Here is an 18,441-nt window from a genome sequence, read left to right on the forward strand (position 1 = left end):
CACCAAAACTGTTCCTCCACTCATGGTTAGTGGTTGGGTGAAGCCATTTATTGTCAAACTACTGTGTTTTCTCTTTTTTTAAATCATAATGGCAACCCAAAACATCCAAATGACCCTGATCAAAAGTTCACATACCCTGGTGATTTTGGCCTGATAAGCAGCACAGAAGTTGACACAAATGGGTGTGAATGGCTACTAAAGGTAATACCATCCTCACCTGTGGCCTGTTTGCTTGTAACCAGTGTGTGCATAAAAGCTGAGTGAGTTTCTGGGATCCAGACAGACTCTGGCATCTTTCATCCAGCCACTGACGTTTCTGGATTGTGAGTCATGGGGAAAGCAAAAGAATTGTCAATGGATCTACAGGAAAAGGTAGTTGAGCTGTATAAAACAGGAAAGCGATACAAAAAGATATCTAAGGAATTGATAATGCCAGTCAGTTCAAACTGTGATTAACAAATGGAAAATCAGGGGCTCTGTAAAAACAAAACCACGGTCAGGTAGACCAACAAAAATGTCGTCCACAACTGCCAGGAAAATTGTTCGGGATGCAAAGAAAAACCCACAAATAACATCAGCTGAAACACAGGACTCTCTGAAAACTAGCGGGGCGGCTGTTTCAAGATGCACAATAAGGAGGCACTTGAAGAAAAATGGGCTGCATGGTCGAGTCGCCAGAAGAAAGCCATTACTGCGCAAATGCCACAAAGTATCTCGCCTACAATCCACAAAACAGCACAGAGACAAGCCTCAAAACTTCTGGAACAAGTTAATTTGGAGTGATGAGACCAAAATTGAACTTTTTGGCCACAACCGTAAACGTTACATTTGGAGAGAGGTCAACAAGGCCAATGATGAAAGGAACACCATTCCTACTGTAAAGCATGGAGGTGGATCGCTGATGTTTTGGGGATGTGTGAGCTACAAAGGCAGAGGAAGCTTGGTCAAAGTTTAAGGAAAGATGAATGCAGCATGTTATCAGCAAATACTGGAGGCAAATTTGCACTCGTCAGCCCGGAAGCTGCGCAGGGGACGTACTTGGATGTTTCAACATGACAACGATACAAAACACAAGGCCAAGCCGACCTGTCATTGGCTACAGCAGAACAAAGTGAAGGTTCTGGAGTGGCCATCTCAGTCTCCTGACCTCAATATCATTGAGCCGCTCTTGGGAGATCTCAAGCGCACAGTTCATGCTAGACAGCCCAGGAATTTACAGGAACTGGGGGCTTTTTGCCAAGAATGGGCAGCTTTACCATCTAAGAAACTAAAGATCATCATCATTAGCTACCACAAAAGACTTCAAGGTGTCATTGATGTTAGAGGGGCAATACACGGTATTAAGAAATGGGATATGTGAACTTTTGATCAGGGTCATTTGGATGTTTTGGGTTGTCATTTTGACTTAAAAAGAGAAGACACAGTAGTTTGACAATAAATGGCTTCACCCAACCACTAACCATGAGTGGAGAAAAAGTTTTGGTGTTATCAATCCAAGAAAGCAAAAATTCTGCTGGGGTATGTAAACTTTTGAGGACAACTGTATATACAAGGACTCCTATATGTCCACCACTCATATACACACGGCCCCCTCCAGAGACCCTGCTATAGCGGCACAGAGGATGTCAGAGACTCATATACGTCCACCACTCATATACACACGGCCCCCTCCAGAGACTCTGCTATAGCAGCACAGAGGATGTCAGAGACTCATATACGTCCACCACTCATATACACACGGCCCCCTCCAGAGACCCTGCTATAGCGGCACAGAGGATGTCAGAGACTCATATACGTCCACCACTCATATACACACGGCCCCCTCCAGAGACTCTGCTATAGCGGCACAGAGGATGTCAGAGACTCATATACGTCCACCACTCATATACACACGGCCCCCTCCAGAGACCCTGCTATAGCGGCACAGAGGATGTCAGAGACTCATATACGTCCACCACTCATATACACACGGCCCCCTCCAGAGACTCTGCTATAGCGGCACAGAGGATGTCAGAGACTCATATACGTCCACCACTCATATACACACGGCCCCCTCCAGAGACTCTGCTATAGCAGCACAGAGGATGTCAGAGACTCATATACGTCCACCACTCATATACACACGGCCCCCTCCAGAGACCCTGCTATAGCAGCACAGAGGATGTCAGAGACTCATATACGTCCACCACTCATATACACACGGCCCCCTCCAGAGACTCTGCTATAGCGGCACAGAAGATGTCAGAGACTCATATACGTCCACCACTCATATACACACGGCCCCCTCCAGAGACCCTGCTATAGCGGCACAGAGGATGTCAGAGACTCATATACGTCCACCACTCATATACACACGGCCCCCTCCAGAGACTCTGCTATAGCAGCACAGAAGATGTCAGAGACTCATATACGTCCACCACTCATATACACACAGCCCCCTCCAGAGACCCTGCTATAGCGGCACAGAGGATGTCAGAGACTCATATACGTCCACCACTCATATACACACGGCCCCCTCCAGAGACCCTGCTATAGCGGCACAGAGGATGTCAGAGACTCATATACGTCCACCACTCATATACACACGGCCCCCTCCAGAGACCCTGCTATAGCAGCACAGAGGATGTCAGAGACTCATATACGTCCACCACTCATATACACACGGCCCCCTCCAGAGACCCTGCTATAGCAGCACAGAAGATGTCAGAGACTCATATACGTCCACCACTCATATACACACGGCCCCCTCCAGAGACCCTGCTATAGCGGCACAGAGGATGTCAGAGACTCATATACGTCCACCACTCATATACACACGGCCCCCTCCAGAGACCCTGCTATAGCGGCACAGAGGATGTCAGAGACTCATATACGTCCACCACTCATATACACACGGCCCCCTCCAGAGACCCTGCTATAGCGGCACAGAGGATGTCAGAGACTCATATACGTCCACCACTCATATACACACGGCCCCCTCCAGAGACCCTGCTATAGCAGCACAGAAGATGTCAGAGACTCATATACGTCCACCACTCATATACACACGGCCCCCTCCAGAGACTCTGCTATAGCGGCACAGAGGATGTCAGAGACTCATATACGTCCACCACTCATATACACACGGCCCCCTCCAGAGACCCTGCTATAGCAGCACAGAGGATGTCAGAGACTCATATACGTCCACCACTCATATACACACGGCCCCCTCCAGAGACCCTGCTATAGCGGCACAGAGGATGTCAGAGACTCATATACGTCCACCACTCATATACACACGGCCCCCTCCAGAGACCCTGCTATAGCGGCACAGAGGATGTCAGAGACTCATATACGTCCACCACTCATATACACACGGCCCCCTCCAGAGACCCTGCTATAGCGGCACAGAGGATGTCAGAGACTCATATACGTCCACCACTCATATACACACGGCCCCCTCCAGAGACCCTGCTATAGCAGCACAGAGGATGTCAGAGACTCATATACGTCCACCACTCATATACACACGGCCCCCTCCAGAGACCCTGCTATAGCAGCACAGAGGATGTCAGAGACTCATATACGTCCACCACTCATATACACACGGCCCCCTCCAGAGACCCTGCTATAGCAGCACAGAAGATGTCAGAGACTCATATACGTCCACCACTCATATACACACGGCCCCCTCCAGAGACCCTGCTATAGCAGCACAGAGGATGTCAGAGACTCATATACGTCCACCACTCATATACACACGGCCCCCTCCAGAGACCCTGCTATAGCAGCACAGAGGATGTCAGAGACTCATATACGTCCACCACTCATATACACACGGCCCCCTCCAGAGACCCTGCTATAGCAGCACAGAGGATGTCAGAGACTCATATACATCCACCACTCATATACACACGGCCCCCTACAGAGACCCTGCTATAGCAGCACAGAGGATGTCAGAGACTCATATACGTCCACCACTCATATACACACGGCCCCCTCCAGAGACCCTGCTATAGCAGCACAGAGGATGTCAGAGACTCATATACGTCCACCACTCATATACACACGGCCCCCTCCAGAGACCCTGCTATAGCAGCACAGAGGATGTCAGAGACTCATATACGTCCACCACTCATATACACACGGCCCCCTCCAGAGACCCTGCTATAGCAGCACAGAGGATGTCAGAGACTCATATACATCCACCACTCATATACACACGGCCCCCTCCAGAGACCCTGCTATAGCGGCACAGAGGATGTCAGAGACTCATATACGTCCACCACTCATATACACACGGCCCCCTCCAGAGACCCTGCTATAGCGGCACAGAGGATGTCAGAGACTCATATACGTCCACCACTCATATACACACGGCCCCCTCCAGAGACCCTGCTATAGCGGCACAGAGGATGTCAGAGACTCATATACATCCACCACTCATATACACACGGCCCCCTACAGAGACCCTGCTATAGCAGCACAGAGGATGTCAGAGACTCATATACGTCCACCACTCATATACACACGGCCCCCTCCAGAGACTCTGCTATAGCGGCACAGAGGATGTCAGAGACTCATATACGTCCACCACTCATATACACACGGCCCCCTCCAGAGACCCTGCTATAGCGGCACAGAGGATGTCAGAGACTCATATACGTCCACCACTCATATACACACGGCCCCCTCCAGAGACTCTGCTATAGCAGCACAGAGGATGTCAGAGACTCATATACGTCCACCACTCATATACACACGGCCCCCTCCAGAGACCCTGCTATAGCGGCACAGAGGATGTCAGAGACTCATATACGTCCACCACTCATATACACACGGCCCCCTCCAGAGACCCTGCTATAGCGGCACAGAGGATGTCAGAGACTCATATACGTCCACCACTCATATACACACGGCCCCCTCCAGAGACCCTGCTATAGCAGCACAGAGGATGTCAGAGACTCATATACATCCACCACTCATATACACACGGCCCCCTCCAGAGACCCTGCTATAGCGGCACAGAGGATGTCAGAGACTCATATACGTCCACCACTCATATACACACGGCCCCCTCCAGAGACCCTGCTATAGCGGCACAGAGGATGTCAGAGACTCATATACGTCCACCACTCATATACACACGGCCCCCTCCAGAGACCCTGCTATAGCGGCACAGAGGATGTCAGAGACTCATATACATCCACCACTCATATACACACGGCCCCCTACAGAGACCCTGCTATAGCAGCACAGAGGATGTCAGAGACTCATATACGTCCACCACTCATATACACACGGCCCCCTCCAGAGACTCTGCTATAGCGGCACAGAGGATGTCAGAGACTCATATACGTCCACCACTCATATACACACGGCCCCCTCCAGAGACCCTGCTATAGCGGCACAGAGGATGTCAGAGACTCATATACGTCCACCACTCATATACACACGGCCCCCTCCAGAGACTCTGCTATAGCAGCACAGAGGATGTCAGAGACTCATATACGTCCACCACTCATATACACACGGCCCCCTCCAGAGACCCTGCTATAGCAGCACAGAGGATGTCAGAGACTCATATACGTCCACCACTCATATACACACGGCCCCCTCCAGAGACTCTGCTATAGCGGCACAGAGGATGTCAGAGACTCATATACGTCCACCACTCATATACACACGGCCCCCTCCAGAGACCCTGCTATAGCGGCACAGAGGATGTCAGAGACTCATATACGTCCACCACTCATATACACACGGCCCCCTCCAGAGACTCTGCTATAGCAGCACAGAGGATGTCAGAGACTCATATACGTCCACCACTCATATACACACGGCCCCCTCCAGAGACCCTGCTATAGCAGCACAGAGGATGTCAGAGACTCATATACGTCCACCACTCATATACACACGGCCCCCTCCAGAGACCCTGCTATAGCAGCACAGAAGATGTCAGAGACTCATATACGTCCACCACTCATATACACACGGCCCCCTCCAGAGACCCTGCTATAGCGGCACAGAGGATGTCAGAGACTCATATACGTCCACCACTCATATACACATGGCCCCCTCCAGAGACCCTGCTATAGCAGCACAGAGGATGTCAGAGACTCATACATCCACGACTTATACATACACAGAAAAAGGGATTCATATTTTTCACCAATCTTTAGACGGGTGTGACCCCGGCTCCCGTTACCTCTGACCCTCCGGCCATTACTTACAGTTCCAGCACCATCACCATGTCGCTCTTGGACTCGAAGGCGTCTATACATTGCACCAGTTTGGGGTGGTGCAGACAGTTCATGATGGCGATCTCCTGTCTGATGCTTTCCTTGTCCTTTGCGGAATAAGCCTTCAGGAACTTTCCGGCCCAAACCTTTTTCGTTTTCTTATCCACGATGCGAAACACTTGTCCGAACTTTCCCCTGTGGAGACACAAACACAATCTGACATCTGAGGCTCTTTGCAACCAAAAAATGCAAGATCATGTAAAGGTTTGAGAAGAAAGGACCGCGACATGACCCCTGACCCTGCAAAATGACGCACCGACATCCACTCATCCTCCCATACATTTCTCTGGTCTGGGAAAAACTGGGTGACCACCAACAGTAGTGAGTGTGTATGTGTGTGTATGTATCTAGCCCCGCCCACTCCACAGAGCCCCGCCCACTCCGCATAGCCACAGGGAAAGAGCCTATGGTCCAGGGACACCAGACAACAGTTGTGACACACAGCTTGGCCTCACATACACTGCACACACAGCTCTGCTGCAGGGATCCACTGATCCCATGAATACGGGATTACTATACTTCCCCAGTGATAAGACCATGCTCTGTGACACAGCTGACACTTCTACTCCAGCAGCAGCAGCACAGCCCTGCGTCTGACTCCTCCCAAGCACGTGACTGGTCACATGGGCATGACATCATCACAGGTCCTTTAGCTGCCCAGGATCTCGCACCTTCCGAGAGTTCATCGCCGTTATTTGTTATAACTAACCACAGTTGGTTACTGTGCCCGGGCAACGCCAGCATGGAGGGGACGGGGCAGCGCTGACTGCCACTGTGTGTATATAGAAGCTGTGCTGCAGAAAAATATATATAACTAAAGCATTCTGTGCAACAGTACAGAAAAAACCAACCTGTCCTAATGATAGTAAGTAGGAACTATTCTGCAATATTTCCACCAAAAGAAGTGTGATCTTGGGTCAGACACCGACCGCTGGCTCCAGCCCTCACTCTCCTACGCTACAGAACTCGGCTGCTACGCTAGTACCCAACCAGATCACTTCCCTTCTTCCTCAAACAGATCTTATTTTCTTACGTCTAGAACACAACCCCGATTCCAAACAGGTTGTGCTAGGTAAAATGTCAAAAAAACCAAGAAGTGATGATCCAGGAATCTCTTCTACACATTTTATCACACAGAACAAATCAAACATTGAACGTTGGAAATTTTTCCTTTTAATTTGAAAAAGTTAATGGTGACGACAAATTTCAGAAGAGTCGGCGCAGGATTACCAAAAGACTAGAAAAGTAAGTGGTACTAATGGAAAACAGCCGGAAGGTGAATGTTCCACTAAGTCACATGACTGTGTACAAAGAGAGGACGTGAGAGAGGCAGAGCCTCTCCTGAGCAATGATGGTCGTACAAATCGCTGCTTGGGATCACGACAACTTCCAGACATCGTTGTCAGTGATCACAGGTCGCCGTATAATCCACAAATACAAGAGAAACCTTTACCATACAAAGAAGCAAGACAGTGGATATAAAAACACCCCTGTAAAATCCCAGGTTTTAGTCTGGCAAAAACAAAATCCTAGTAAGAAGAAATACTTTTTAACTTTTAGTCTTCTTTAATGTCGCACATAATCTGTAAAAGTTAATTGAGAAAAAAATAAAACCATTTCAGGTGGAGAAATAAAAATAAGGTAAAATAATGTGGTTGCATAAATCTGCACACCCTTCCACTAATACTTTGCTGCAGTCCCTGTGAATTTCTGGCAGAGTTCAGTCTTTTTGGGTTGGGGTTGCTCAGTGCGGCACATCTAGGAATGGCGATCTTTGTCGGCTCCTCTCTGCAGCAGCTCCACATCTGTCAGATTGCGGGGCATCTCCTGTGTACAGCGCCCTCTCTAGTCACTACACATTGTCCCTTGGGCTCAGGTCTGGGCTCGGCCATTCCAGAACTTCCATTTTCTTCTGGAGAAGCCGTTCTTTTGATGATTTAGAGGTTACTTAGGGTGTTGCTTTTCAAAGGTGAAATTCCTCCACATCTTCAGCTTTTTAGCCGAGACCTGAGGGTTCTGATGTAAAATTGACTGATTTTTGGTCTGTTCATAATTCCCTCACGCTTCCTTAAATCCCCAGTTCTAGTTGCCAAACATAGTGCCAAAAGCAACATGCTGCCCCCACCATACCTCACTGTTGGGATGGTGATCTTCTGGTGATGCACGGTGTCGGTGATGGCTTCTGGCCGACGTGATTGAGGTTTCACAGAACATCATCAGGCTTGAATGATCTTCTCTGTAAGAAAAGGCTTCTGTCTGATCCCCCGACCCCACAGGCTGGACATATGAAGAATACGGGAGATTGTTGTCACATGCAGGACACAACCAGAACTGGCCAGAGATTCCTGCAGCTACGTTAATGTTGCGGTCGGCCTCTTTGCCACCTTCTGGGTAAGTCCTTGCTATACCAAATTTAATCTATTAACACGATTCTGAGTCGAGTAGGGAAAAGCACCGCCACAAATTATTACTACAGACAACCCCAAGTGATAATTTGGGGAAAAGGAGGTTCAATTGCAAAAATCATTTTAAAATGAAATATTAATAAATGTTAAAACATCAATAAAAATTCAAGCTAGAGAACAAAAGGTAGTGCGCTGACACTAAATATACACTTGGAAATGTCTGTATTGTCTGAAAAATATATATATTATAGCTCAAGATAGTTAATAGTCAGGTAAGTGTATCCTATACATATAATGAGAGGAGGTACTATTGGGTCTTGGAGAGACTGTGTTACCAAAATGGTGTTCAGTATGATGTTCCACAGTCATTGATAGGAAACAAAATGGCGTCATAAATCAAAAAAAGTGCAAGTGCATAAGTGAAGGTTAGAAACCTTTCAAGTAAGAAACCTTTCAAGTAAGAAGTGTACACTTCATCAAGATACAGTACCTCAGCCTCTGTGGACCCAAGGACTATTCTCATGTGATTCAATGTGTAGAAAGATGTCCTGGGGTAGGAGGGCGCGGCACATAGTAAGAATGCACCAGTCACTTTGTAAGTACTCCCTTCAGGGGGTTACGGAAACACCCCTTCCTCGGCCAGACACTTTTTGTCTGTAGATATCTTTTCTGAACGCTCATTGACATCTTTCTACACATTGAATCACATGAGAATAGTCCTTGGGTCCACAGAGGCTGAGTTACTGTATCTTGATGAAGTGTACACTTCTTACTTGAAAGGTTTCTAACCTTCACTTATGCACTAGCACTTTTTTTGATTTATGAAGCCATTTTGTTTCCTATCAATGACTGTGGAACATTTTAATGAACACCATTTTGAGAACACAGTCTCTCCAAGACCCAATAGTACCTCTCATTATGTGTATAGGATACACTTACCTGACTGTTAACTATCTTGAGCTATAATATATATATTTTTTAAACAATACAGTCATTTCCAAGTGTATATTTAGTGTCAGTGCACTACCTTTTGTTCTCTAGCTTGAATTTTTATTGATGTTTTAACACTTTATTAATAAAGATTTCATTTTAAAATGATTTTTGCAATTGAACCTCCTTTTACCAGAATTATCACTTGGGGTTGTGTGTTGTATCAAATTTAAGCCACTTGTTGATTACGTCTACATAGAGTCCATGGTAGATCTAATGCCTTCCAAATGTTTTTATCCCCTTCTTCTGACTGATAACTTTCCACAATGAGATCCTTTCCTGTGTCCTCAGCTATTTTACTGACCATAAAATTCTAGGAAAATCTTCCTAGAACAGCGACTCTTTCTCAGGGGTTAATCAGTGTAAACGATGGCGGCCGAGCACTGACTACTATGTAAATGTGATTGGCTGACTCTGAACACAACCACAGCCCCAATTGTACGAGGATGTGCACAGTTATGCAACCACATTATTGTAGCTTTATTTTCACCTCAAAATGATTTTAGTTTGTTTCTCTCAGGATTTGTACAGATTATGGGTGACATTAAGGTGAAAAAAGTTCTGAAATGATTCTTCCTAGAACAATTGTTTTCCATTACAAAAACCTGGGATTTTAACAGGGGGAGTGTAGGCTTTGTATATCAATTCTACATCAAAACAATCCAGAAATGCTGCCTTCTTCTCTGAGACAAAGTTCCTTTATAAAAGACTAAGGCAAAATGAAAAACAGTTCTGTGGTCGGATGAATCAGAATGATAAATCTTTATGGAAACCCCGGACATGTGTCCTGTGGACCCAGAAGAAGAGGACCCATTCTGCTTATCAAGGAAAGGGACCATCCGCTTGTAATGGAGGAGAGGGACTATCCACTTGTTATCAATGAGAGAAACAATCCAGCTTGTTAGTGAGGAGAAGGAACATCCAAATTGTTATCGAGGAGAGGGACCATCCAAGTTGTTATCGAGGCGAGGGATCATCCAAATTGTTATCAAAGAGAGGAACCATCCATCTGGTTATCGAGGAGAGGAACCATCCATCTTATTAACAAGTAGAGGGACGATCCAAATTGTTATCGAGGAGAGGGTTTATCCAAATTGTTAAGGAGGATAGGGACCATCCAGCTTGCTATCAAAGAAAGGAACCATCCAGCTTGTTATCAAGGAGAGACCATCCAAATTGTTATCGAGGAGAGGAACCATTCAACTTGTTATCGAGGATAGGGCCCATACTGCTTTTTAACGAGGAGAGGGACCATACAGCTTGTTATGGAGGAGAGGGACCATCCAAACTGTTATCGAGGAGAGGGGCCTTGTTATCAGCACACAGTTCACATCTCTGATGTATGGGTAGCATTACTGCTAATGGCAGAGACAGCGCACACATGAAAGGCGCCATCAATACTGAGCAAACATCACACAGCACGGTTCCGCAGAAGAGTCCAGTGATGAATCAACTGCCTGCAGTTCGGACCTTCCACCAATAGAAAACATTTGGCGCATTACGAAACAAGAAATACAGCAAAGACCCCAAACTGGGGAGCAGCAAGAACCAGACATCAGACAAGAAGGGCACAACGTATTTCTTCCAAAACTCCAGCTACTGTCTCCTCACTTCCCTGACATTTACAGGCTGTGATAAAAAGAGGGAAGCCACACAATGATACACATAGCCGGGCCACAAGTGAGAAAGCAAGCCTGGGCACAATGAGGAACATGGCATGGGGGCACAATAATGGGCATGACATGGGGCACAATAATGGGCATGGCATGGGGGCACAATGAGGGGCATGGCATGGGGGTGCAATGGGGACACAGCCAGGGCACGATGGGAGATGCGGCCCAGGTAAAATGAGGGACATGGCCTGGGCACAATAGGGGATGTGGTCTGGCCACAATGGGGGAAATAGCCCAGCTAGAATGGGGGTCACAGCTCGGGCACAATGGGGGACATGGCCTGAGCACAGTGGGGGACACAGCTATGGCTCAAGTGTTCTGAGAGGTGTCGCTGTCATCAGATCCTAAATGAAGTCATTTATCAAATGAAAGGGGAAAGTGTCCAACGTCTGATCTGTTCTGTGTGATAACATATATAGAGAAGAGATTTCCAGATCATCACATTCTTGTGTAACTTTTCCAGCCCTGTTGGAGTTGGGGTTGTACGTGGGGCCGGTGGTTCTTCCTGAATGCGATCACCAGAGCCGTGTGCAGACATGTGAGTGACAGCGGCTTGTAATGTTCAGCGAGCGCAGTTTTACACTCACGTTCCCAGCCGCTCCTCCACATCGTAGAAGTCGGCCACCTTCTGTGCGGTGTTTATAACGACGTCTCTGTATTCTGGCTCGGTCTCCTTGCCCTCTGCAGGATAGAAAGGAGTGACATCACTTCTCCACAAATCTTGGTTACATCATACAGGAGTGACATCATCATACGGTCCCTGATACTAAATGTATCAATATTCACAACTCACCGTCATCCGAAACTTCTGCTTCATCTTTATGTTCTGCAAAAAAAGAGAAAAGGAAATGATTCCCATCATACTGACAATGAGCGTCCATGCAGATGATCATGGTCTATGTACGTGGACGGTGTATGTAATACATTTCCTGTAGTTTATATGGCACTAGTACGATCTAATGTGACAACATAACATGGGCGGTCACCTTCCACCTTCTCTTTATAGGCCACCGGCTCTGACTCCTGGCTGGGCTCGCTGGTTCCGTGCACGTTGGTGGCTCGTACCCGGAATTTGTACTCCCGGTCGTGCAGTAAATTCTCCACGTTGTAGGAGGTGCTCCTGCACTGTGTCAGGTCCGACCAGGACTTCTCTACAGAGTCCCAGATCTCCACCTCGTAGGACTGCACCACGCTGCCGCCATCGTAGGTCGGTCCATACCACGACAAAGTAAGGGCAGAGCCTTTCATTTCAGAAGCACATGGCTGACCTGCGGGGGGGTCGGGCTTATCTGGAAGAAAAGAATCCGAATCACTCAACCCTTCATCAGCAAAATAATAATTTTATGCTCATGGTTTCATCCGCTACAATGTGAATTGCAGCGTTATAACATTCTCACATGGTATATAGCAGTGAATGGTATATAGCGGTATATATCCCAGCCTTCTGTATTATCAGCTCTGCACGCTGGAACATAATGTGATAATGTTCTGTATGATAGCATTATGTATGTTTCATCATTGTGTAGTACAGATTTAGGTATTAGAGCGTCATCTACTGTAATCTCATGTATTATAGGGGATTATATAATAATCTCATGAACTATAGGGGCATACAGTGGCATGTAAAATGTGGTCACCCCTGGTCAAAATGATTGTTATTGTGAACAGTGAAGCAAGTTGAAGATGAAATGATCTAAAAGGGATAAAGTTACAGAAGACACATTTCCTTTGTATTTTAGGCAAAAAAATTCTATTGCCATTTTTTACGTTTTAAAAATTAAAAAAAGGAAAATGTGCTGATGCAAAAGTTTAAGCACCCTTGGAGATTTGTGTGCTCAGATAACATTGACCAAGGTTTCAGACCTTATTTAGCCTGTTAGGGTTATGACGTATTCACTATCATTGTTAGGAAAGGCCAGGTGATGCGAATTTCCATCTTTATAAAAACCCAGCCTCCTCTAATCTTGTGCCAAAAACCAGCACCCAAGGGTTCTTCTAAGCAGCTGCCGAGAACTCTGACAATGAACATGGTGGAGCCCACAAAGCAAGAGAAGGCTGTAAGAAGATAGCAAAGCCTTTTCAAGTTGCCCTTTCCTTGGTACAAATGTAGTTAAGAAATGATGGCTGTTATCGGGAAAAGTGGAGTTCAAGATAAGATCTGGAAGACCAAGCAAAATTTCAGTGTGAGCTGCTCATAGGATTGCTAGAGAGGCAAATCAGAACCCCCGCTTGATTGCAAGAGACCTTCAGAAAGATTTAGCAGACTCTGGAGTTGTGGTACATTGTTCTACTGTTCAGAGACATCTGCACAAATATGGCCTTCATGGAAGAGTCATCAGAAGAAAACCTCTCCTGTGTCCTCACCATAATATTTAGCAACAGAAGTATGAAAAGAACATCAACACAAGCCTGATACATTATGGAAACAAGTCCTGTGGACGATGAGGAATAAATATAACTATGGCCGCAATGATCAAAGGTGTGTGTGGAGATAAAAGGGCACAGTATTTCAGGAGAAAAACATCTCGCCAACCATTAAGCATGGGGGGAGATCAATCAGGCTTTGGGGTTGTGTTGTAGTCAATGGCACGGGGAACATTTAACGAGTAGTGGGAAGAATGGATTCAATGAAATTTCCACAAATTCTTGATGCAAACATAAAACAATATGTAAAAAACTGAAGGTGAAAAGAGGAAGAGAGGATGGCTGCTACAAAGGGAGAATGATCCTAAACGCACGTCACAATCCGCATAAAAGGCGCAAGCTGAAGATTTTACAAAGGCCCTCACAGTCCCCTGATCTGAACATCATTGAAAACCTGTGGCGATACCTCAAAATAGCAGAGGATGCAAGACGCCCCAGGAATATCACAGGCTGGGAAGAATTCTCCAAGGAAGTATGGAGGAAAATCCCTCAAAGAAGAACTGAAAGACTCTCGTCTGGCTACAAAAAGAGTTTACAAGCTATCTCATATGTTATAGGGGCATATATCATAATCTCATGTGTTATAGGGGCATGTATCATAGTGTTATAGGGCCATAAATCATAGTCTCACGTGTTATAGGGGCATATATCATAGTCTCACGTGTTATAGGGGCATATATCATAGTCTCACGTGTTATAGGGGCATATATCATAATCTCATGTGTTACAGGGGCATATATCATAATCTCATGTGTTACAGGGGCATATATCATAATCTCATGTGTTACAGGGGCATATATCATAGTCTCAATTGTTATGGGGGCATATATCAGTCTCACGTGTTATGGGGGCATATATCAGTCTCACGTGTTATAGGAGCATATATCACAGTCTCATGTGTTATAGGGGCATATATCACAGTCTCATGTGTTATAGGGGCATATATCATAGCCTCACGTGTTCAAGGGGCATATATCATAGCCTCACGTGTTCAAGGGGCATATATCACAGTCTCATGTGTTATAGGGGCATATATCACAGTCTCATGTGTTATAGGGGCATATATCACAGTCTCATGTGTTTTAGGAGCATAGATCACAGTCTCATGTATATCACAGTCTCATGTGTTATAGGGGCATATATCATAGTCTCATGTGTTATAGGAGCATATATCACAGTCTCATGTGTTATAGGGGCATATATCACAGTCTCATGTGTTATAGGGGCATATATCATAGTCTCATGTGTTATAGGAGCATATATCACAGTCTCATGTGTTATAGGGGCATATATCACAGTCTCATGTGTTATAGGGGCATATATCATAGCCTCACGTGTTCAAGGGGCATATATCATAGCCTCACGTGTTCAAGGGGCATATATCACAGTCTCATGTGTTATAGGGGCATATATCATAGTCTCATGTGTTATAGGAGCATATATCACAGTCTCGTGTTATAGGGGCATATATCATAGTCTCATGTGTTATAGGAGCATATATCACAGTCTCGTGTTATAGGAGCATATATCATAATCTCATGTGTTATAGGGGCATATATCATAGTTTCACGTGTTATGGGGGCATATATCAGTCTCACGTGTTATAGGAGCATATATCACAGTCTCATGTGTTATAGGGGCATATATCACAGTCTCATGTGTTATAGGAGCATATATCACAGTCTCATGTGTTATAGGGGCATATATCATAGTCTCATGTGTTATAGGGGCATATATCACAGTCTCGTGTTATAGGAGCATATATCATAGTCTCATGTGTTATAGGGGCATACTGTACATCATAATCTCATGTGTTACAGGGGCATATATCATAATCTCATGTGTTATAGGGGCATATATCACAGTCTCATGTGTTCTAGGGGCATATATCACAGTCTCATGTGTTATAGGAGCATATATCACAGTCTCATGTGTTCTAGGGGCATATATCCTAGTGTTATAGGGGCATATATCACAGTCTCATGTGTTATAGGGGCATATATCACAGTCTCATGTGTTATAGGGGCATATATCATAATCTAATGTGTTATGGGGTATATATCAATCTCATGTGTTATAGGGGCATATATCATAATCTGATGTGTTATAGGGGCTGTAAGGGTTCACTCGCTCAGGTGCGTTGGAGGAAACAGGAGCCACATTCTCTTCTGCGTTCAAGTGGGTTTATTGCTCCATAAACCACATAACAGCGTGAACAACAGGTAAACAAATAGCCTTTAGCTCAGGAAAGGAAAATACAAGAGTCCAGTCCTTCAGGCTCAGTCCTGGAGCCTTAACACACTGTGGGGGCTTTCTCCTCCAAACACACAGACTCCTGTCTGTAGTGTCCCGCCTGGACACAGGGATCTCTGTCCACACTGACGGATTCTCAAACACTCACAGCCATGTGCCAAACACACCTCCATTATGTAGCCTGAAACCACACCCAGGTACCCATTACATGATTAGACATGTGGTTCTGACATCACCACAGGTCCTGAAACAAACATAGATAGGCATGGTTATGCCCCTTACCTAGGGGTGAGGTATATGGGTAGCCAGACCCTCCCATCTCTCATAGCTACCCGTAACCCGGACCCAAACATACTAAACAATTCCTTAGTGCTTTATGTGCATTACAGAAAACACTCCGGGTCACATCACAGCGACAAGCCTTCTCTGTGATACATACCTCCCGTCGAGTATCCAACCTTTAGCCACGCTACAGGGCATATATCACAGTCTCATGTGTTATAGGGGCATATATCACAGTCTCACGTTATAGGGGCATATATCCTAGTGTTATAGGGGCATATATCCTAGTGTTATAGGGGCATATATCATAATCTCATGTGTTATAGGGGCATATATCACAGTCTCACGTGTTATAGGGGCATATATCATAATCTCATGTGTTATAGGGGCATATATCACAGTCTCACATGTTATAGGGGCATATATCACAGTCTCACGTGTTATAGGGGCATATATCCTAGTGTTATAGGGGTATATATCACAGTCTCATGTGTTATAGGGGCATTTATCACAGTCTCATGTGTTATAGGGGCATATATCATAGTCTCATGTGTTATAGGAGCATATATCATAGTCTCGTGTTCTAGGGGCATATATGACAGTCTCGTGTTATAGGGGCATATATCCTAGTGTTATAGGGGTATGTATCATAATCTCATGTGATATAGGGGCATATATCACAGTCTCACGTGTTATAGGGGTATATATCATAATCTCATGTGTTATAGGGGCATATATCACAGTCTCATGTGTTATAGGGGCATATATCACAGTCTCATGTGTTATAGGGGTATATATCACAGTCTCATGTGTTATAGGGGCATATATCACAGTCTCACGTGTTATAGGGGTATATATCATAATCTCATGTGTTATAGGGGCATATATCACAGTCTCATGTGTTATAGGGGCATATATCATAATCTAATGTGTTATAGGGGCATATATCACAGTCTCTCGTGTTCTAGGGGCATTTATCACAGTCTCACGTGTTATAGGGCATATATCACAGTCTCACGTGTTATAGGGGCATATATCCTGGTGTTATAAGGGTATATATCACAGTCTCATGTGTTATAGGAGCATATATCTCAGTCTCGTGTGTTATAGGGGCATATATCATAGTGTTATAGGGGCATATATCCTAGTGTTACAGGGGTATATATCATAATCTCATGTGTTATAGGGGCATATATCACAGTCTCATGTTCTAGGGGCATATATGACAGTCTCATGTGTTATAGGGGCATATATCATAGTCTCGTGTTCTAGGGGCATATATGACAGTCTCATGTGTTATAGGGGCATATATCACAGTCTCACGTGTTATAGGGGCATATATCACAGTCTCGTGTTCTAGGGGCATATATCACAGTCTAACGTGTTATAGGGGTATATATCATAATCTCATGTGTTATAGGGGCATATATCACAGTCTCACGTGTTCTAGGGGCATATATCACAGTCTCATGTGTTATAGGGGCATATATCCTAGTGTTATAGGGATATATATCATAATCTCATGTGTTATAGAAGCATATATCACAGTCTCATGTGTTATAGGAGCATATATCATAGTCTTGTGTTCTAGGGGCATATATGACAGTCTCATGTGTTATAGGGGCATATATCACAGTCTCATGTGTTATAGGGCTTGTGGTAGATTGGCTCACTCGGCTGCTCACAAATGTAGACACAGGAATGGTTCTCATTTGAATCTTCTACTGGTTTAGTAAAAAGGTATGGTGGAAACCAGTGCAAAGATCAGCAAAATAAACACGGCCTTTCTGGTATAATGGGAAACACAAAAACATATAGCACAGTCTATGTGGCTGTGGGGTTCACCTCTCTCTTCTATAAACGCTTGTCTCCAGGCCCATCGAACACTATATGACTCAGAAGGCTGACTACCTTCTAAACCCCACCCTGGGGTGGAGATATAGAGAACAACCTCCCACCCACTCTTCAGCTGTTCACAAAAAAAATTCAGCCCTTAAGGGTATGTGCCCACGTTGCAGATTCTGCTGTGGATTTTTCCGCAGCGGATTTGGAAAATCCGCAGTGCAAAACCACTGTGGTTTTCACTGCGGATTTTATTGCGGTTTCTTCTGCAGATTCCTCTGCGGGTTTTCA

General features: G+C 45.4%; 1 protein-coding gene across 4 annotated transcripts in view; it reads right to left on the reverse strand.

Annotated features, from left to right (window-relative positions):
• The window catches only part of MYLK (myosin light chain kinase), a 349,601-nt gene that overhangs the window by 27,313 nt on the left and 303,847 nt on the right, over positions 1-18,441 (reverse strand). For all 4 annotated transcript variants that reach the window (XM_077273316.1, XM_077273314.1, XM_077273317.1 and 1 more), the window contains 4 exons: positions 12,336-12,638; positions 12,143-12,175; positions 11,937-12,030; positions 6,213-6,416 (listed from right to left, as the gene is read on the reverse strand). In XM_077273316.1, coding sequence (XP_077129431.1) covers positions 6,213-6,416; positions 11,937-12,030; positions 12,143-12,175; positions 12,336-12,638 — 634 coding nt within the window. The remainder of the gene's footprint in view (positions 1-6,212; positions 6,417-11,936; positions 12,031-12,142; positions 12,176-12,335; positions 12,639-18,441) is intronic.

Source organism: Ranitomeya variabilis, chromosome 7 (assembly GCF_051348905.1).
Source record: "Ranitomeya variabilis isolate aRanVar5 chromosome 7, aRanVar5.hap1, whole genome shotgun sequence".
Lineage (NCBI taxonomy): Eukaryota > Metazoa > Chordata > Amphibia > Anura > Dendrobatidae > Ranitomeya > Ranitomeya variabilis.